Genomic DNA, 21751 nt, shown 5'->3' with positions numbered 1-21751 from the left:
TGACTGCTCTAACAGGTTATCAGATCTCTTTTCCAGGTAATTATCAACCTATGTTTACTGTGAAAAGTTACTTGCAGATGGTTTTTCAGTAACCCGAGAATATGAATTCTGAGCATCAGTTAAGCTGTTAACAAAACCAACGATGACCTCATAATAAGTAAATGTGTGCCTACTTTTCTCTTGGGTTGAACTGTTGCTGCCAGATATTCCTTAACAAGTAGTTATGGCCCCATATTTCTTACTTGACTCTGTTTTCAAAGTAATCACCAGTGTAATGCGATGCAGTGAATTAAAAAATTGCGAAGAGTTTGCTGGTGGGCAGCTAATGCGAGACAAATGATGTAAGAAATGGCGTATTAACCATTCTGTCAAATGAGAATGACCACTTCATATGGAGCAATAAGGATTCTTGTCTCTTCTCTTCCGCTTTTCAGAGCTAATTTCTTAAATTCGATTCCACAAGGTAAAGAATCAGAGAAAAACCTAGAGAAGCTTGTGCATCATTAACCTGACACATAAGATCAATTGGTTCGAGCCACGAACACTAGCAGATAATTGATTTACCAACTAATTCAGCTTCAGAGCAGTAGTCATGTGCGCATAAATTTTAGACTCATCAAGCATTGAAAAGAGAGGGAAACGACACTCCTTTGCATTGTCCCGTTATCCGTAATAGTAATACAGAGACCAACACACAAACCAGTCACTAGAACAACCTATAATGAACGATATAGAAATATAGATTTCCAATTAAACCAGATGACTATATTCATCCTTGACACTTTATTTAGCTTTTACATTTATAGTAATACAACAGCATATCAACAAACATTTCCAAACAGCTGAAAATCCTTATTCCAAGACTATGGCGTATCATAAAGTGCTTATTGTGTACTAATGGGGAAAGGGTTCCACAAACATAAAAAGCATGAAAGTGATTAGGACTTTTATTAGCTTTTAGTATTAGCCTCCTTTGGGATGTCATTTATGCATCAACTTCAGCAGCTTTGCCAGATGCCAAACCATCAACACATTCACCGCCGCCACCACAGCTACTACAACCACTGCTTTTCAACCTATTTCCACAACCTCCTCCACAACCACCACCACAGCCGCCGCCGCCACAGCCTCCACAACCACTGTTGTTCAACCGACTTTCAGAATCATACCCACAATCACCAATACCACCACAGCCCCCACAGCCACCGCAACCACTGCTTTCGTACATACTTCCACAGCCTCCCCCGCAGCCACCACTACCACACCCCCCACAACCACCACTCTCCAATTTGTTTCCACAACCAGCACCACAACTGCCGCAGGCCCCACTCCTCATAACACTACCGCAACCACTACCACAACCACTACCACAACCACTGCCGCAGCCTCCACTAATTGCTCCTTTTGCTGGTGCTGCAATGTTTCCTTTGGTAGCCTCCAGGTCCAACGGCATTCCCTTCTCTGCCTCAGATTTCATATTAGCTTTGTTGCCTTCTTCATGGCTCATGTCAGTTTCTTGAGTTGAAAAATCAATCTCTTTGGAATGTTTGGCACTGCCTACCAGGCTACTATACCCTTCCTTCCTCAAAGTATCACAAAGTACAAAAGCTGTTATAGAACCAGGCAATAGGAACCACTCCTCTTTTACCTGATTTTACAAGGAAAATATATTTCTTAGATAGATGTGATTCTGCAAGTTGAAACTGGAACAACAGTGTAAACAAATAGCTTACATTGATAACTCCAAATTTCAAGTCAACCAATGCCAATGCCTTTCCATAAGGGTCCTGTGCAGAGAACTCTATAGCTGTCAAAAAATCATCAGGACTCCTTTGCTTTTTGCAAGGCTTGTGCTCATAATCCAGCTTCTGACCAGGGAAGAACTTCACCTGTACAACATATGAGTGCGGAAACTTTTAAGTCATGAGAGTCAGAACCGTATAAACGTTTGGAATCATTACGAATTATGGGTAACAGCCAACAGATTTAGCTATTTCATGACTTTGAAATAAGTGAGTAAATGAGAAGCTGTACAAGAGAACTTTAACCGCAATAGTCATTCATAATATCGGAAACACAAAAGTCTCTTGAAATTGCTGAGAGGCCACAACAATGATGTTAAGTGTATAGCTATTACGGTGACTGAAATTGTTGTGTCTTAGTGTAATAGCATTTTGCAGCACCAAGAACAACTACCAAATTCAATAACTTACTATATACTAAGCTCTGTAATGTTCCAAACACAAAATGTTTCCTCGAGGAAAAAAAATAGCACGACAAAATGTTTCCTCGAGGAAAAAAAATAGCACAACAATGGCTGGAACCATCTAAGCAGAACCTAGAGGTAGAGCCTCTGTTACAGAGTGTTAGCAGCAAAGCCATGTTCCTAGGAAAACCCAATGGGAACATGAGATGAATCTAATATGACAGATAATTGGTGTTTTTCAGCAAAGATCCATTCCGACATATCTGATAGGAAATTAGTCATTCAATAGATGAGTGTAAGAGTGACAATAGTAGATATTAAATGAGAGTGTTAATCTTATTTTCCCCTTGTTTTGAACCCTAGAAAAAAGGAAGACGTAACAGATAAACACTCACATTCCTGTGACCAGCCAACTCCAAAAGGTGGCCATCATCACTGCTGGATTTTTGTAGTTGAAGGGACCACTGAGCATCTAGCAGCAACCACTCTTTCCCTACTAACTCAGCAAGAGAATGTACCTCGCCGGATTTGCTTATGCCAATCACCTCCTTGTGCAATGTAGAATCATTTTTCCCCTTTGATTTCGTCGAGTCCCTGTGGAACCATGATGTTCAACGGAATTTCAAGAAGCAAGGAGAAAAGGTAATGACAGTTTCCTAACTTCTCATACTTCCACATGTTTGGTGAAATTATCGGTTTTGCTTAAAACTTTCACCAACAAACAAAGGTCCTCGCACATTTGCAATATAAGACAGGTCCCCCAATACTGAATTAGGTTCATCAAAGAATTCATAAAAGGATTATACCCAAGTTCGTTTAAAAGAGAAAAAAGCTTTCTGAAGAATTTGATGGTGCCACCAAAGTCGCAAATATGTCAGATGAAGCCACAAGAAATCATTATCATGAAACCACAGTTAATCACAAACGCAAGCAAAAAAAAAGCAGATAGTGTATAGATAACAGGCACATTTATGTTAAAGTCCCTAACTAGAACTGCATCAACAGCATAAAACGATTTAACATTAAGTACCTCATTTGCAAGCTAATGACCTCATCACCAGCATCATCGATGACACCAGTCCAATTCTTAGCATACTGGATCCTCCCAGGAAGAGGGAAAAAGCAAGAAGTTTTGGGGAATGCTCGAGAACGAACAAAGTGAAAGACATATGGTGCTGCCATAGGCGTTGAAACTGAGATTGCTACTCGTAAATAGATTGGCTTTAGTGTTTCCATTTTAGAGTTTGGAACAACTTCCACCCATTTTTCCATTGTAAGTTTTGAAGTTGGGCAAACTAAATCTTCTAAAGAGACTTTAGCAGAACCCATAGGTTTCACAGAATTTAGAATAGGCAAACCAGAAGATGAGTAGGACATGAGATCAAGAAGAAGATGACCATTAGGTTCACACTGGAAAGTAGCAACCTGTTTTTCCCCACTGATAGACAAAATAGTAAGTTTCCTCTTTGCATTGAATATTTTATCAGGCTGAGTCTTGCTAAATGTGACGAAGAAGCTTCCCTTGCGCCCTTCTGGTAAGTTTCTGATATCTACAAACTCTAACATAACCTGTAAATAATTAAAGAAGCTAATAAAAGTTCCAGATTACTGTAAGAGTGACTAATTTGAACATAAAACCACTTCAACAAGAAACATGGAAGCCATGTAATTGTAAGCAATAAGTAGTTTCTTTTAAGTGATCAGTGATCTAGAAATCTAGGCTACGCATTGAAGTTTTTTGTAACAGAGAGCAGCAACACTCAAGATAGGTAAGGGTACAGTTAAATGCATCGACACCATACCCACATTCCAAAAAACAAGACAGATAATGATTGCTTTAGATGTCATCGTAGTGGTTAAAGTTGTAATAACTTTCTACCCTGAATTTAAATTTTTATATATATAGTGAAATGGCTCCTATGATCTCTAACTTTACCAACATACTGATGAACAACAACGATCATTCTTAACATACATATATTAGGTTTCAGCACATACTCCAGATTTCTCATCCTTGCACAGATTACTTCAGATATAAAACTGGAAACGGAAATCATAATATGTAAGCATCTCAAATATATCAATAATATCAAATCTCAAATTATAAATGATCTCGAGAAGACAAAAACAAAAGTAGAAAGATGCAGAGAATTACTTCTACAGCTTCCATCCCAGGACAATGCATTATCTTTTGGTGCTCGTGCAAAGTATCTTCCTTCTTGCTTACAGTGCTGGAGAAGCGATGAATATTCCTAAGAGGAGATGGTGCACTTCCTCTATACATTGCACCTGCCCTCCAATATCTTGAACCATATGTTTCCTCCCACTGTTTTGTAGTTCGAGAAAACCCTGTATCCAACTTTTTCCCTTTCGTTCGGTCTGAGTCAGTATCATCATGTTCTAACACCTTACCCATAATGACAACAAGGTCTTTGCAATAAGAAGCGGGATGTAACTGGTGAGTGTGCCAGATAAGGTCTATGTCATAAGTTGGAACAGTAAAGCTCTTAATCGATCTTTCTTTGTTTCTCCGGATCAGATGTAAGAAACCCTTGTATCGAGCCACAGCACCTTCAAGATAGAGATCATTGTTCATGTGTGGTCTAGACACCTGCAAGAAAGAATAACGCAAAATTAAAAATAACACATCCTACTTGCATAGATCTCCTTATCAAATTTCAAATCAAAGGAATCATGCTTGAAGCAACGATATAAAGAAAAAGGAATTCTATGTCGCTGCTTAATGGAGTAGATAATAAAATGAATGCCACTAAAATCACGCATGGATAATATGATTTTAAAAATAATTGGCAGGAAAACAGGTGAAGTTTTTTCTCCGGCCTCCAAGACATATATTAACCATAAGGATGGGATGACAGGCAAAAGGAATGCCCCTTAACCTTTCCAGCTCTGGATTTCCCTATTAAGCACTTTCGTAATGTGTGCTAAACCATTCTGTTCATATTGTTCGGCATAAACCAAATGGTTCTCAAGCTTTCAAATAAAAAACTGAAGCTAGCGAACTCTACAAGTCTGACTGCTGATATCCTGTGCTAGACTCAAAACAAAAGTGTTAGCATCCTCTTGCTCACCTGGTAGAAGAAAGGGCATTGCCTCTTAACAGCAGAGACTAGATCATAATCATTGCACTGTTCAGCCTGTATAGGTTTCACATGGATATCTTCGAAAAGAGCTCTTTCTGAGTCCAAATCATAAGGTTCATTTGGATACAAATGTTGCCAGAGCTCTTCAGTATCCCGTTTTGATTCCGCTTTCACAGAAGATACAACATCATGGTTGTCAAGAATTCTCCCATATAATTTCTTGCAGTCAGTCTTGTATCTAACCTGGAAAAGAAGGCAGAAGGGACATTTAAGGTGTACCTAAAATCTTTTAGTCACAGAAGTTATATAACAAATGTTTCACTAGTTTAGGCACTAACAGGATTGAGCCTGTGACAATGCCAAATCCATTCACAATCCAAAGGAACAACCAAAGGTCCTTCAAAGAAGGGGGACTCAGAGTGTTTTGCCAACAGCGGTAGCCAACATGAGTAGTACCTGAAATTGCAATTTTATAATACATGTTCTCTAAATAGAAAGGATAAAGTGAGCCACGCCAAGTTCCCTAGATGCAGAAAGAATCTCAAATCCTTTTTGAAGTTCACACAACATAACAAATCGACAATAGGCAAATATATAAGATAAGCAAGTGTGGGAAAAATCTAAAAATGATAGTAACTATCATAGTGTTATGTACCATAATACTCTAAAGAAACGAAACACTAACTTGTAATATTATCTCGGACCAGAAGAAAATAAAAACGACTTATAACAGTGCGGAACTTCCTTTCTGAAGGGGGTTCAATTGATCCCCTTTGCCGAAAAATTGCACTGTGCAAAAGGGTTAAAAATAATTTTTTCGTATGTATATAAACTATTGAATCATAGGTTCAAATCTCAAATGTGATATTTCTACATTTTAAAATCCCCTTACTCAAATTCCAGGCATCGCTATTGACTTATATAAAGTAAACATTCCAAATAATCAGTAATCATAGTCAGAAAACAAGTAACCAGGGAGAATGACATAAAAATTACGTATTACCTATGAATGGCCTTATCCAGACCACGTCCTTCGTACAGCCAACGGTTCCTATCAACGGTGGCAAGAAAGTTGAGCTGCTCTTTAGCTGCAGCAACAAGGTCCACATTTATCACAATCTTCTGTGCTTCATTCCACTCTAATTGTTGCTCCATCTCCATTCTTTCTTCGCTAGTATCCATTCTATTGCCAAATCGAAGCACAAAGATAAAGGATTAAGTATAACAAATACAGAACAAAGTTTTGGATTAATTCATCAAAGAACTCAAATTCTAGCGCATAAATTCAAATTGTTAGAAAATCGGTTACTTTTCCTAGTGATTCTCCATTTCTTTTAAGGATACCTTAAAATAATGTTACAAGATAAAATAAAATGATTGCTATATTACGTGGATCACTCTTTCACGCTGCACTAAAGTTAATTTCACAGCTGTTGAACATCCAGATGAACTCATAGAAACGTTCAGTGACAAAATTACAAAAATGAAAACAGCTCGCGAAAAACCTCACAAATAAATAGAAGGAAAAAGAGACATTTTAACAAAATTAGCAAAAAGGAAAAGAAAAAAGCGTATAATCGCTTAATATGATAAAGAGCTTAGGAAGAATCTCGAGTAGCAAATAGCCGAACTAAGGACTCAAATAGAAAACAATTAGTGAGGCAGTTTATACTCTAAAGCAAATCGGAAAGAGAGATAAATAACAACAGAAGAAAGAGAAAAGTTTATGTCTATTTACTGACCGGAAAACGGAAGAGACGACGATCGCCGGAGAACTCCACCGGAGATGGAGAGTTGTTAATTTAGTTACTAAAATTTCAACGTCTTTTGTGATGTGGAATTGGGAAATGCAAGATGTTTTACTGAGCAATTTGGATGATCGTTCAGGTTTGAAGTTAGATTATTTATATGCGACGGTCAGTGCGATGAAATGTACGATATCAGTTGATTATGACTTGAGAGTGACGTGGCGAAGTACAATATATATTGTGTTCGGACAAAACTACCCTTTACAAACCAAATAGAAATTTCTTCGGGGGATATAGCCATATAGGAAAAGTTTGACAATGACCTCTTTAGATATTTATTGATTCCTATTACTTGGTACAGAATAAATGGCGCATATGTAACTTTCGACGCGGAGTAAAAAAATTATATATAAAAATTTATTAAAATAATAATTATGAATCTATAATTTTAAAATATAATTAATTTAATGCTAAAAATATTAAAAGTCGAACCTACAAAGTTTAAATCCTAGATCCGCCTCTTCTGAACAATAAAGAAATAGCAGAACGATGTGGAAACAATACGAACCAAAAGAAAACTTACGCGAGCATAACAGATATATGTTCAAAACTAATACTCCCTCCGTTCACTTTTACTTGGCATATATACTAAAATAGATTTTCATTTTTACTTGTCACTTTACGCATATCAAGAGAAGACAAATTTTTTTTTTTCCTATCATACCTACAATATTTATTACTCATTTCAAATTATTTTTCTCAAATCTAATAAAATATGCATCAATTAATATGGGTATCATGGTAAATTATAAACTTCATTTATTATTTTTTAAGGGGCGTGAAAAGTCAAAACGAGCCAAGTAAAAGTGAACGGGGAGAATAATATGCATGAAATGTGTTATCTTTTCACAATTTTTAGGTCTTCATGTTTTTTTATAATGTTGAATTTAAGATAATGTATTGTTTAAATAAAGTCAACTTAAATAAAATACAAAGAGAACATCAATACCAGAATAAATCAAAGTTCATAATTTAACCTTGAGAAACTGTATACATTACTAGTAAATTATAGTGGATAATCTATGCAGAATGGCCTAAATGGCACCTATACTTGTGCCACACCGGTCCCTAAACTTAACAAATTTGCCAATTGAACGCTTATACTCATTCAAACCGTGTATAACAAACCCTTATGGTAGGAGGCTGTCAAGGCGTGTAATACAATCTCCTACACGTAGGACGCCACGTCAAGAAAATTAAACCACTTAGGCTCCAGGTCATTTATTATGGACACATAGAAAAATAAAATGGGAAATGATTATTAACCTCCCCCCCCCCCCCCCAAACAATTCTTCATATGTTCTTCATCTTTCAAGTTTAACACAGCACATTTCATGGCTTCTCCCACGATGAGCAATTATACTGTCTCTTTTTTTCTTCCTACAATTCCTATAAAACCCATTACGAAATGCACAAAATCGGATCATGATTTTTCCAAGCATAAAACTCTTCTTGGGAGCTCGAACGCAGATAAACTCACCCTCACCTCAGATTCGGTGACTGTTGCTTTACTCCCTATCTCTGTCGTTTCTCTTCTTCATCTTCCCTTCCCCCTGTTTTATTTTCTCTAACAGTTTGTTAGTTTTTTACAGGTCTGGACCCAGCCGAATAAATTAGATCTGGCCGAAAATATAACTTTTCCGGGACCTTCGTTCCACCACAACGCTGGCCGGCGTCTTCCGCTCTTTCTTTTATGTTAGTAGACCCCAAATAAACTTAGGCGAACTACCAGATCATGGCAAAATATTTGGCTGGAATTTGATTTCGCTTGAATACTTGCTCTTCCTTCTAATTCTGATGTTTTTGTATTACTGTGACAGTAGTTCACATATTTGTTCTTTGTGCAGAGCTGGGGAATGAGAAAAATTTCACTTTGGTTTCACATATTTTTTTTTTATTTTTAGTATATTTTTTAATCAAACCCAGTGTATTCACCCGCTTTTAAAAGCGTGTGACCACGCACTTCATTTGACTCAGCAAAATAAATGACACATACGCTTGGTCAACGGTCAGAATGGTTTAAAATATAAGTTTTGATCAAGTAGAAATGTCTGGATGAAAACAAATGAAGTAGAGGGACCGGCATGACAAAGTGACACAAGTATAGGTGCCATTTAGGCCATTTATCCGATAATCTCGGTGGTAAACCATGCTAATTGTTCACTGTTCAATTTAATTATTTCAATTTCCTACTGTATGATGATTCCAGATTGAAGATAAATTGAACATGATGACCCACGAGAAGAGGATAATCTAGCCTAATTATGGATGATCATTATTAATTACTACCACTACTAGAAAACTGGCATTTTTCGTCCAAGGCATACCGACCGAAATCGGTCGGAAATTAAGTATTTGGTCGCAAAAGTCAACAAATTTTTTTCTGATAACCGAAATAGTGGTCCCACAACAAAAAATAAAAATTCCAACCGATTTCGGTCTGAAATTGGTCAATATTTGATCAATACCTGGTCATACTTGTATATAATGTACAAAAATAATTTTTTATAAATTTTCCAAATTTCCNTATATATATATATATATATATATATATATATATATATATATATATATAGCAGCAAAATTCTGTATTTTTTTGTATTTTTTGTAAATTTATTTGTTGAGGAACTACTCTAAATTGTCTAATGTTAAAGTTATCATATAGTATGTGTTTGTAAACTTTAGTTTGATATGAATTTGATTTGTAATGTACGTTACAAACATACAATAGATATTTTAATCAAATTTGTTTTTTGTTGTATGAGTTATTTAGTAAAATTATTTGTTGAGTCCTAAAATTTAAATTTTGAAATAGGTATTGCAGCATTTATAAACTACTAGTATTATTTTGCGGCGGTCGTCATCGGTTGGAAATTAATTTTTTTTTTTTGCCAGAAATTCATAATTTCCGACCGAAATCGATTGCAAATTTCAAATGAAATCTCCAGATTTTTGAAATTTCCGACCGAATTTGGTCAAAAATTATGAATTAATATTTATTTTTTAAATAAGTTAACAATTTATTACAGTATACAAATAATTATTTATTTAAATAAAATTATTTTTTTTAAAAATTTCGACCGATTTCAGTCGATTTTGGTGGACGAATTTACATTGTTTTTTGGTAGTGTACTGTTTTTCTTTAATTTCACATGCCTTCACCTAACACGCAAGTAAGGCCCACACTTAATGTCATTAGCATTATCCAAATACTTTTGGTACTACTGTCTCGGAGAGAGTACTCCCAAGTTAGTGAAAGTATAAGAAAGAAGCAAATACGAAAAGTAAAGCACAAGGCTCATTTTGTATGTTTGTACTACACTGTGTATTGTGTAGTACAACCACAACATTCATTAAGTAACATGACTGCACAAGCAAAATAATAGTGAAGAGTTTGTTTTGTTCCGTGGCCGGCATTCACTCAATACACGAAATAAGCATGTTTCCAAAAATTGTGAGTCATCTTATGTCAACCTCCTCTAGTAGTTTCACCGCTCCCCTCATTGAGTTCGGAATCAAAATGTGGTTCTTTTGGACTCAAAGAACAAAAATATGTGGAAAAAAAACTTAGTGACCAAAATATATATAGCATTTTTTTGAAAGACATTATACTTTAACGGTCGTTTGGCCAGTTAAGTATAGCGTCTTTTTAAAAGACGCTATATATATAGCGTTCTTTACTAAAACGCTATACATATTAAGATTTCTTCATCTAACAGGAACTGGAGTTCTCCGGCTGCACATATCTGAACTGCAACCGCGAGGCAATCTCCTGCGGTCCGCACAATTAGGACTGCGGCCGTAAGGCGACTCTTCTACGACCACACAATTCTTGTGCGGTCTGTAACTCAAAGAGGATCCTGGACTTGGTCTTTTTGCATACTCTCTGATCTTCGACTCTTAAGCCAACTTTGCGGTCGCACAATTCATGTGCGGTCTGCACTTTGCACACATTTCTACTAAATTCTTCCTCTTAGTTTGCGGTCGCAGATGGAATTCTGCGGTCCGCAATTTCTTCTGCGGGCGGCACATTTGTGCTTCTACACACTTTATTGCCTTGTGCTTCAAAATACTCCTTTTTGAGTCGGATTTCATCTCGGGAGATGAACTTCCATCATTCCTACAATTTGCACAATTTTATTAGTTTCGGGAACACAATTCGACATTTTCGGGTTAAGACAAGAGCTAAAAAATGCTAATAAGCAATCAAAATCCCAACTTATCAACTCCCCCAAACTTAAGTCTTTGCTTGTCCTCAAGCAAATAAATTAGTTCCCACCACTAGAAGTTGAGGGTCATTACAGCTAGCCAAGGGTGAGCCATTCACACCTCAGTTGGGACCAACAATTACCCACACTAGTCATATATTATCAACAATGCGACAACTTAAACTTTTATGCACATATAGTTCTAATATGACATTTGAGCTTCAAGAATTGACTTTACTCATCAAGGACTCTTGCTCTATCATGTAGGTCATGGTGGACTCCAAACTTTTCCTCCTCTACTTTCCATTTGCCAAGCGCACTTAAGAAATAAGCACTCAATTCAAAGATTTATGAAAGGCTCACTCATCTCTCTTAAGAAAATGTCACAAGTACGGCTTCAAGTACCATAGGCTTGCCCCTCATGTAGATCACCACTAAAGTAAGCTCACTCGGCTCAAAATCAAGTAGGACTTCTTTCGGGATGTAATAAAGGCTTTTGGACTAAGGTTTGATACAATATGGGTAAGTGGTTACACCTTCCTTAAGCACTCCATCTTTCATTTCTGGGCTCGCACTTTGCCAATTCCTTGATGCACTTTCTTTTCCCTGGGGGACTAGAGAGACTTAACATCATTCTTTCTTGATCATTACATTCATTTTTCTCCCTCTTTGATTTCTTCATGTTTGGGATCATTACCTCTCTTTGAATCCCTTCAACTCTTCCAATTCACTTTTTTACATTTTTCTTTTTATTCTTTTCTTTTCTTGCCTTTCCTTCTCATTATTTCTTTTCTCTTTTGTTCATTAATACCTTTTTCAATTTCCTCGTCTCTCCCTTAAACTTACATTTTTAGCCATTGGTTTCACAAGAGTGTTAATGTCACGACCCAAAATCCACTAAGGGTCGTGATGGTGCCGGACACCACCGTCGGGCAAGCCAACCCAAAATACTTAGTTAAATCCTCATTTTAATTCTTTTGAAAACTGTGGCTTTTCATCAAGTTTACCGGTTTAAAAGATAATCGTCTCAAATCAAAGTAACTGATAAGCAGTTGATACAAAAATACTTTACAACCATCCCAGAACCCGGTGTCACAAGTGCATGAGCAATTTCTAAGAAAAATCGAATAAAGTACAACAGCTGTCCAAAATACAATTGGCCAGAAAATGAATAGAATCCTGAGAGAGACTATACTAGCTGCGCGTCGCCTCGAGGAAATACAGCTCACCTAGTCTCCGTGTCAACCATGCTGCTACGCCTGCTAAGCCATTAGTGGCGCATGTCCCTGTGCAACAAAAATGCACAGAAGTGTAGTATGAGTACAAAAACAACGTGTACTCAGTAAGTATCCCGCCTAATCTCGAAGAAGTAGAGACGAGATGGCAACTTCGACACTTACTAAAGGTCCAGTAATATTATTATTAATGCGATAACTCATGGATTTATTAAGAACCACAGTAGATTCATGTAAATTACTAAACAGGTAAAAGTTCCTCTTTATTAAAAGTCTCCGGATTTATAATCCATTAATTAGAAAATCTTCTCAAGTAGGGAGAGCAGATATTAGTATCAACAAATATCAAAGCAAGCAATACAAGCATGCGCAACTCATGCCGAGGTCGAACGGCCCGATCCAACAATATTTAAATTGTGCACTGCCGAGGGTCGAGCGGCCCGAACCATAGATGCATCTATTACCCCGCTCGCGAATCATACATGCGACGCGGTCAAATTTAAATAAAAAATCACCCTGCTCGTGTACCATACATGCGAAGCAGGTACACATAGAATCACATGCTCAACAGCAAATTAAGAACTTTACGGGGAATATTTATCCCATTAGAAGTCAATTCTCTTTTAATGATTTAAGGGATAAGTTTAATCCTCTTAGAATTTCATTTACCAGTTCGATAAGATTTAAGCAATTCATACTGTTAATAACATTACAAGTATTCCAATATAGCATGTTTTTTGGGTCCTAGACTACCCGGACTTACACATATTAGTAGCTACGCACGGACTCTCGTCACCTCGTGCGTACGTAGCCCCCACAAATAGGAGCACGTAACAAATTATTTCATCTATGGGGACAATTCCTCTTACAAGGTTAGAAAGGAGACTCACCTCGCTCCGAAGATCCATAACCGGCCTTCCACGCCCTTCTAAAAACTCAAATTGATGCACAACGCTCCAAAACTTATCGTTGATGATGAAAATTCCCACTTGAAGCTCTCCCAAAAATCGCCCAAGCCAAGAAAAATATGAGAGAAATGGCCAAAACCCGATTTTTAAAACACCTCTCTGCCTCCAGCACTTTCAGCACTTGCGGTCCCTTGACCGCTTCTACGGTTCTGTAGGTGCGAGCCAGCCTACCGCTTCTACGGTCTCCTCCAGACTCCTATTTTCCGCTTCTGCGCTTCTTTCCCCGCAGATGCGGTCCCGCTTCTGCGGCCAAACGACCGCATCTGCGGTCCCAGCTTTCTTTTACCAAACCGCATCTGCGACTACTGGGCCGCTTCTGCGGCTCTGCACCTGCGGCCCTTTTCTCGCAGGTGCGGTTACACCAGCAACCAGCAACTTCAGCCTTCCAAAAATCCCATTTTCGATCCGTTAACCACCCGGAATCCACCCGAGGCCCCCGGGACCCCAACCAATCATACCAACCATTACCAAAACACATTACAAACTTGCTCGAGGCCTCAAATCATAACAAACAACGCTAAAACCACGAATCGACCTCCAATCCAAGCTTTATGAACTTTAGAATTTCAAACTTCTACTTTCGATGTTTAAACCTATCAAATCACGTACGATTGACTTCAAATTTTGCGCACAAGTAATATTCAACACTACGGACCTACTCCAACTTCCAGAATCTGATTCCGACCCCGATATCAAAAAGTCCACTTCCGGTCAAACTTCTCAGAAACCTTCAAATTTCTATCTTTAGCCAAATGACTCCAAAATGACCCACGGACCTCCGAATTCACTTCCGATCGCGCTCCCAACTCCAGAATCACCATACGGAGCTACTCCCTGACTCGGATCCCAACCGGACATCGATAACACTGAAATGCACTTCAACCCAAACTTATAAAATTTCTTCCAAAATTTTACTATATTTGTCTCAGCTTGTGTTCCCGTGAGTTTTCGGGTTTTGGGATAGTGATGTAGAAGTTTTGAGATATTGTGCTGTATTTGCCGAGCGGCATTCTATATGCCGTTCCTTCTAGTTATTTTGGTTTTGATTTATACTTCCGCAAGTTTCGATTTGTTTTCCGCACTTGTTAGGCTTACCTAGTCATAGAGACTAGGTGCCATCACGACAGTTCACGGAGGACGAACTGGGGTCGTGATAAGTTGGTATCAGAGCTCTAGGTTCATAGGAGTCATGGAACACTGGCCGGTTTATTAGAGTCTCGCTGATCGGTACGGAGACGTCTGTACTTATCTACGAGAGGCTATATAACTGTTAGGAAAAATTCTAATTTATTTTGTTCCTTGTCGTGCGATATTTTGACATCACAATTCTAAACTTCTGTCTTCTATTCTCTCACAGATGGTAAGGACACGTGCTACTCGAGACGATCAGGCACCCGCGCCCCCTACTGGAGCTGTCAAAGGCCGGGGCAGGGGTAGAGGCCGAGGACGCGCTCGTGGTACAGCCAGAGCACCCGTGCGAGCTGCCGCCGAGGTACTACCAGCAGCACCAGCCAGAGTCCAGACACCTGATACGTCTGCCACTACTACTCCAGCACTCCAGGAGACTTTGGCACAGTATATGAGCATGTATACCACCTTGGCTCAGGCAGGGTTGCTTCCCCTTGCTGCAGCCACATCCTAGGCCGGGGGAGGAGTACAGACTCCCGCCACCCGCACTCCTGAGCAGCGGGTGCAGGTTGAGCAGGTCCTAGAGGTTATTCATGCGCCGCCTGCAGTACCAGTTCAGCCCGAGGACAGGGCAGCAGCTTCAGAGGATGAGCAGCGGAGACTTGAGAGGTTCAAGAAATATGATCCTCCTGTATTCACTGGGTTAGCATTAGAGGATGCCTTGGGGTTTCTGGAGGAGTGCTACCGTATTCTCCGTACTATGGGCATATCAGGATCGAGCGGGGTTTCCTTCACTACTTTCCAGCTTCGAGGAGCCGCCTATCAATGGTGGCGTGCTTATGAGTTAGACAGGCCGGATGAGGCAGCTTCCCTGACTTGGACTCAGTTTTCAGATATGTTCACGAGGGAGTATGTCCCCGAGAGTCTTAGGGACGCCTAGCGTGCGGAGTTCGAGCATCTGCGCCAGGGTACTATGGTTGTCTCGGAGTATGCTGTCCATTACATTGAACTGGCTAGACATGCACCAGCTTTGGTTTCTACGGTTCCCGAGAAGGTTCGCCGGTTCATTGAGGGGCTTATTCCCAGCATCAAATCTAGCATGGCTCGTGAGTTAGAGATGGATATATCTTATTAGCAGGTGGTGATCATTGCTAGGAGGATTGAGGGTATGCATGCTAGGGACTGAGAGGAGAGGGAGGCCAAGAGGTCTCGAGAGTCGGGCCATTATTCTGGTGCCCGTGCCCCAGCTGCAGGTCGTCATGGTAGGGGTCATATGGGTCGCCCCGTTTATTCAGCTCTTCCGGCAGCCAGTGGTATTCCAGCTCCACCTAGGCCTCAGGAGCCTTATTATGCACCTCCAGTCTCTAGTGCGCCTCCTGCACGGGGTGCTTCTAGTGGTCAGTCCAGTAGACCTGGCTTGAGCCACTCACAGCCGCCATGTCCTCCCAGAGCTTGTTTCGAGTGTGGTGATACACGCCATATGGTGAGGGATTGCCCCATACTTAGGAGGGGTGCACCTCCGCAGACTCTACAGCAGGCCCCGCAGAGCTCTCAAGCTATGGTCCCAGCACCAACTGCTACTCCACCGGCCCAGCCAGCCAGAGGTGGAGGTCGGGGAGGTAGAGGTCGCCCTCGAGGGGGAGGCCAGGCCAGATATTATGCTCTTCCAGGCCGTACTGAGGCCGCCGCCTCCGATTCGGTCATCACAGGTACTATCTTGGTCTGTCACAGAGATGCATCAGTTCTATTCGATCCAGGCTCCACTTACTCTTATGTGTCTTCTTATTTTGCACCGCATTTGGGGGTACCTCGGGATTCTTTAAGTTCCCCAGTTTATGTTTCTATTCCTGTGGGAGATTCTCTTGTTGTGGACCGCGTTTACCGGTCATGTTTGGTTATTCTTGGTGGTTTTGAGACCAGAGTTGACTTATTATTGCTCAGTATGGTTGATTTTGATATTATTTTGGGCATGGACTTGTTGTCGCCCCATTTTGCTATTCTTGATTATCACGCCAAAACCGTCACGCTGGCCATGCCAGGTGTACCGCGTGTTGAGTGGAGGGGTGCCTTAGGTCACACTCCCAGTAGAGTTATTTCCTTCCTTAAGGCTCAGCGTATGGTTGAGAAAGGTTGTGATGCGTACTTAGCTTATGTGAGGGATGCCAGTATGGATACTCCTTCTGTTGATTCAGTCCCAATAGTACGGGATTTCCCTGATGTGTTTTCAGCTGATCTTCCGGGCATGCCACCTGATAGGGACGTTGATTTTGGCATTGATCTATTGCCGGGAACTCAGCCCATTTCTATCCCTCCGTACCGTATGGCTCCTCCTGAGTTGAAGGAGTTGAAGGAGCAATTGCAGGAATTACTTGATAAGGGTTTTATTCGGCCCAGTGTATCGCCTTGGGGTGCTCCTGTGTTATTTGTGAAGAAGAAGGATGGTTCTATGCGTATGTGTATTGATTACCGCCAGTTGAATAAGGTGACAGTGAAGAACCCCTATCCTTTGCCTCGTATTGATGACCTGTTCGACCAGTTGCAGGGTGCTTGTGTGTTTTCTAAGATTGACTTGCGATCAGACAATCATCAGTTGAAGATTCAGGAGCCAGATATCCCGAAGACTGCCTTCAGGACTCGGTATGGTCATTACGAGTTCCTTGTTATGTCATTTGGGCTGACTAATGCCCCAGCAGCCTTCATGCATCTGATGCACAATGTTTTTCGGCCATATCTTGATTCATTCGTGATCATTTTTATTGATGACATTCTGGTATATTCCTGGAGTCGGGAAGATCATGAGCAGCAACTGAGGACAATGCTCCAGGCCTTGAGAGAGAAGAAGCTGTATGCTAAGTTCTCAAAATGTGAGTTTTGGCTGGATTTTGTGGCGTTCTTGGGTCATGTGGTCTCGAGAGAGGGTATTCAGGTGGATCCGAAGAAAGTGGAGGCCGTACAGAGTTGGCCCAGACCATCCTCAGCTATAGAGATCCGTAGTTTTCTTGGCTTGGCGGGTTATTATCGTCGATTTGTTCAGGGGTTTTCATCTATTGCAGCACCTATGACCAGACTGACCCAGAAGGGTGCTCTGTTCCAGTGGACGGACGAGTGTGAGGCAAGCTTTCAGAAGCTCAAGACACCCCTGACTACAGCCCCAGTTTTGATATTGCCTACTGGTTCGGGGTCTTATACTGTCTATTGTGATGCCTCGAGAGTTGGCCTTGGAGCGGTATTGATGCAGAACGGTAGGGTGATTGCCTACGCGTCCAGACAGTTGAAGATACATGAGAAGAATTATCCTGTCCATGATCTCGAGTTAGCTGCCATTGTTTATGCCTTAAAGATGTGGCGTCATTACTTGTACGGTCTCCCTTGTGAGATATATACTGATCACCGGAGTTTGCAGCATCTGTTCAAGCAGAAGGACCTTAATTATCATCAGAGGAGGTGGCTAGAGCTGCTGAAGGATTATGACATCACTATCTTGTATCACCCGGGCAAGGCCAATGTGGTGGCCGATGCTTTGAGCCGCTGGGCAGAGAGTTTGGGGAGTTTGGCTTATTTACCAGCAGCAGAGAGGCCTATGGCGATGGATGTTCAGGCCCTAGCCAGTCAGTTTGTGAGATTGGATCTTTCGGAGCCCAGCCGGGTCCTAGCTTGTGTGGTCTCTCGGTCTTCCTTGTTTGATCGTATGAGGGAGTGGCAGTATGACGAGCCTCATTTGCTTGTCCTCAAGGACAAAGTGTTGCATGGCGATGCTCGAGATGTGACTATTGGTGATGACAGAGTATTGAGGATGCAGCGGCGAGTTTGTGTACCTAATGTTGATGGGCTTCGGGAATTGATTCTAGAGGAGGCCCATAGTCCGCGGTATTCCATTCATCCGGGTGCCGCGAAGATGTATTAGGATTTGAGGCAGCACTACTGGTGGAGGCGGATGAAGAAGGATATAGTTGGGTTTGTAGCTCGGTGCCTTAATTGTCAGCAGGTGAAGTATGAGCACCAGAGACCGGGTGGATTGCTTCAGCAGATAGAGATTCCGAAATGGAAGTGGGAGCGGATCACCATGGACTTCGTATCTGGACTCCCACGGACTTTGAGGAAGTTCGATGCCATTTGGGTTATTGTGGATCGGCTGACCAAGTCCGCGTATTTCATCCCTGTGTGTACTACCTATTTCTCGGAGCGGTTGGCGGAGATTTATATCCGGGAGATTGTCCGTCTGCGTGGTATTCCAGTTTCCATCATTTCAGACAGAGGTACTCAGTTCACATCGCGGTTCTGGAGAGCCGTACAGCAGGAGTTGGGTACTCGGGTGGAGTTGAGCATATCATTTCACCCTCAGACAGACGGGCAGTCCGAGCGCACTATTCAGATTCTTGAGGATATGCTCCGTGCGTGTGTGATTGAGTTTGGAGGTTCTTGGGATCAGTTCTTGCCATTGGCGGAGTTTGCCTACAACAACAGCTATCAGTCTAACATTCATATGGCACCGTACGAGGCCTTATATGGTAGGCGATGTAGATCTCCGTTGGGTTGGTTCGAGCCAGGTGAGGCTAGATTATTGGGCACAGATTTGGTTCAAGATGCCTTGGAGAGAGTCAAGGTGATTCAGGATAGAATCCGTACAGCCCAGTCCAGACAGAAGAGTTACGCGGACTGGAATGTTCATGATGTTTCCTACATGGTTGGAGAGCGGGTTCTGCTCCGGGTTTCGCCTATGAAGGGCGTTATGAGATTTGGAAAGAAGGGGAAGTTGAGTCCGAGGTTTATTGGCCCTTTTGAGATATTGAGACGAGTTAGGGAGGTTGCTTATGAGCTTGCATTACCTCCCAGGGCATTTCATGTTTCGATGCTCCGGAGATATCACGGAGATCCTTCACATGTGTTGGATTTCAGCTCAGTCTAGTTGGAGAAGGATCTATCTTATGTTGAGGAGCCAGTGGCAATTTTCGACAGACAGGTCAGGAAGCTGAGGTCAAAGAACATTGCGTCCGTGAAGGTTCACTGGCGGGGTCAGCCGGTCGAAGAGGCGAACTGGGAGATCGAGCAGGATATGCGCAGCCAGTACCCTCATCTTTTCACTACTTTAGGAATGTCTTTGTGCTCGTTCGAGGACGAACGAATGTTTAAGTGTGGGAGGATCTAACGACCTGGCCGGTTGTTTTTGGAATTTACACCCCGATCCCCTATTAACTGCTTCCCCCAAGCTTATTTCTGCTATTTCGATTTGCCGGGATGTCCGGTTTTGAGTTTCGGAGAGTTTTGGGACACTTAGTCCCTAAATGAGAGCTTAAGTGTTGGAAAATATACCGTAGTCGGAACAGTGTGAAGACGGCCTCGGAATGGAAATCTGATGGTTTCGTTAGCTCCGTTAGGTGATTTCGGGTTAAGGGGCGTGGTCGGATTGTGTTTTGGGGGCCCGTAGCTAATTTAGGCTTGAAATGCCGAAATATCGAATTTTGAAGTTTCCGGTTCGATAGTGAGATTTTGATCCGAGGGTCGGAATTGAATTTCGGAAGTTGTAGTAGCTTCGTCTTGTCATTTGGGAAGTGTGTGCAAAATTTCAGGTCATTCAGACGAGGTTTGATAGACTTTTTGATCGAAAGTGTGTTTTATAGAGTTTTTGAAATTTTAGGCTTGAATTCGATGAAAAATAGGTGTTTTGATGTTTTTTATAGCGCTCCGAAGGTTGGAACAAGTTTGAATGATGTTATGGGATATGTTCGTAGGTTTGGTTGAGGTCTCGGGGGCCTCGAGTGTATTTCGGATGCTCAACGGGTCATTTTGAGTTGTTAAAAAGTTGCAGAAATTCAGGTTCAGGTGTTGTAGACTTTTCGTCTTCGCGATCGTAACCATCCATCCGCGATCGCATAGTGTAATTCCAGAGGGGACCCAATTCCTTCTTCGCGATCGCATCCCTTGACTCGCGATCGCATAGTACTGTCCCATTCCTCTTTCGCGTTCGCGTAGTAGAAACTGAGCTGGTGATTCAGTAGCGCAATTTCTTCTTCGCGTTCACGTGTCTTCAACTGCGATCGCGTAAGGCCATCTCTTCCTCTTCCGCGATCGCGTGCTTCCTGTCGCGTTCGCGTAGGCCATTTCCTGGAGACTTCATTTTTACTCTTCGCGATCGCGGGCCTTCTTTCGCGATCGCGATGTACAATATACCTGGGCAGAATTTAAAACCCAAAATCGAGGGTTTAGACCATAATTCATATTTTGGACTTGGGAGCTCGGGAGATCACAATTTTTGAGAGAATTTTTACCTGGGCAACTTGGGTAAGTGATTCTTACTCGGTTTAGACTAAATTCCATGAATCTTCACTTAAATTCATCCTTTAATTTCAAAATTTTGGTAGAAATTTGGAAAAAGTTCTTAGACCAAGAGATTGGGTTTTGATTGGGTTTTTGACCTCTGATTTGAGAGATTCTTATATGAATAGACTCGTGTGAGTGTGAGGTTTCCGAAAATATAAATTTCACCTGATTCCGTGACGTGGGCCCGAGGGGCATTTTGGTCATTTTATATAACTTCGCGTATTAGCTTAGAATTTAATTATAGAATCAGTTTCTTGAAGTATTATTTACATTATGAAATGGAATTTAATAGATTTGGGCCATTTGGAGGCGGGTACTCGTGGCAAGAGCGTGGTTTCTAGTTGATTTTGTGCTGGTTCGAGGTAAGTGGCTTGTCTAACCTTGTGCGGGGGACTTTTCCCCTTAGGATTGATATTGTGGTAATTGAAATGCCTCGTACGTGAGGTGACGAGCGCGTACTTGTGCTAATTGTTGGAAATCCGGTTTTTCTTTAAAAATAGTCTTGAATTGTGTTCCTCCTTTCCTTGCTTACACTGTTTGGACATTAAACCTGCTGTAGCTTAGAGAAACATGTTTATTTGACTAAATTGCTCTATCTGTCCTAACTGCCTTAATTGTACTACGTGAATCATGCTAGGTTAGGATTACCTGCTTCACTTTGATATGAAATTGATTGGATTGAATTCTTGTTGTTGTTGTGTATTTACTTTGGGACTACGGAACGGTATTCCGGGAGATCCCTCTGCACCTTAATTTGGGACTACGGGAAGGTATCC

The 21751-nt window shown here is 41.1% G+C and overlaps 1 protein-coding gene across 1 annotated transcript; it reads right to left on the bottom strand.

The window, feature by feature from the left end:
* Nucleotides 1-719: 719 nt before the first annotated feature.
* On the bottom strand, nucleotides 720-7200 carry LOC109212365 (glycine-rich domain-containing protein 1-like). Its single transcript, XM_019375998.1, has 9 exons — nucleotides 7053-7200; nucleotides 6314-6493; nucleotides 5649-5766; nucleotides 5299-5553; nucleotides 4362-4817; nucleotides 3237-3775; nucleotides 2602-2800; nucleotides 1734-1889; nucleotides 720-1648 (listed from the first exon to the last, which is right to left on the bottom strand). Exons 2-9 carry the CDS (start codon nucleotides 6490-6492, stop codon nucleotides 986-988), a joined length of 2565 nt encoding a protein of 854 aa, XP_019231543.1. The 5' UTR covers nucleotide 6493; nucleotides 7053-7200; the 3' UTR covers nucleotides 720-985.
* Between the last annotated feature and the right edge of the window lie 14551 nt (nucleotides 7201-21751).

Source organism: Nicotiana attenuata, unplaced genomic scaffold, assembly GCF_001879085.1.
Source record: "Nicotiana attenuata strain UT unplaced genomic scaffold, NIATTr2, whole genome shotgun sequence".
Taxonomy (NCBI): Eukaryota; Viridiplantae; Streptophyta; class Magnoliopsida; order Solanales; family Solanaceae; genus Nicotiana; species Nicotiana attenuata.
The sequence above is the reverse complement of the archived record's forward strand: the minus strand, read 5'-3'. Positions and strand labels throughout refer to the sequence as shown.

Excerpts from the sequence above, each read along its gene's own strand:
- LOC109212365 (XM_019375998.1), bottom strand. The coding sequence starts at position 6,492 with ATGGATACTAGCGAAGAAAGAATGGAGATGGAGCAACAATTAGAGTGG. Across the intron at positions 5,767-6,313 it reads CTGGATAAGGCCATTCATAG|GTACTACTCATGTTGGCTAC; the intron begins GTAATACGTAAT and ends TTGCAATTTCAG. Across the intron at positions 2,801-3,236 it reads GTCATTAGCTTGCAAATGAG|GGACTCGACGAAATCAAAGG; the intron begins GTACTTAATGTT and ends ATGGTTCCACAG.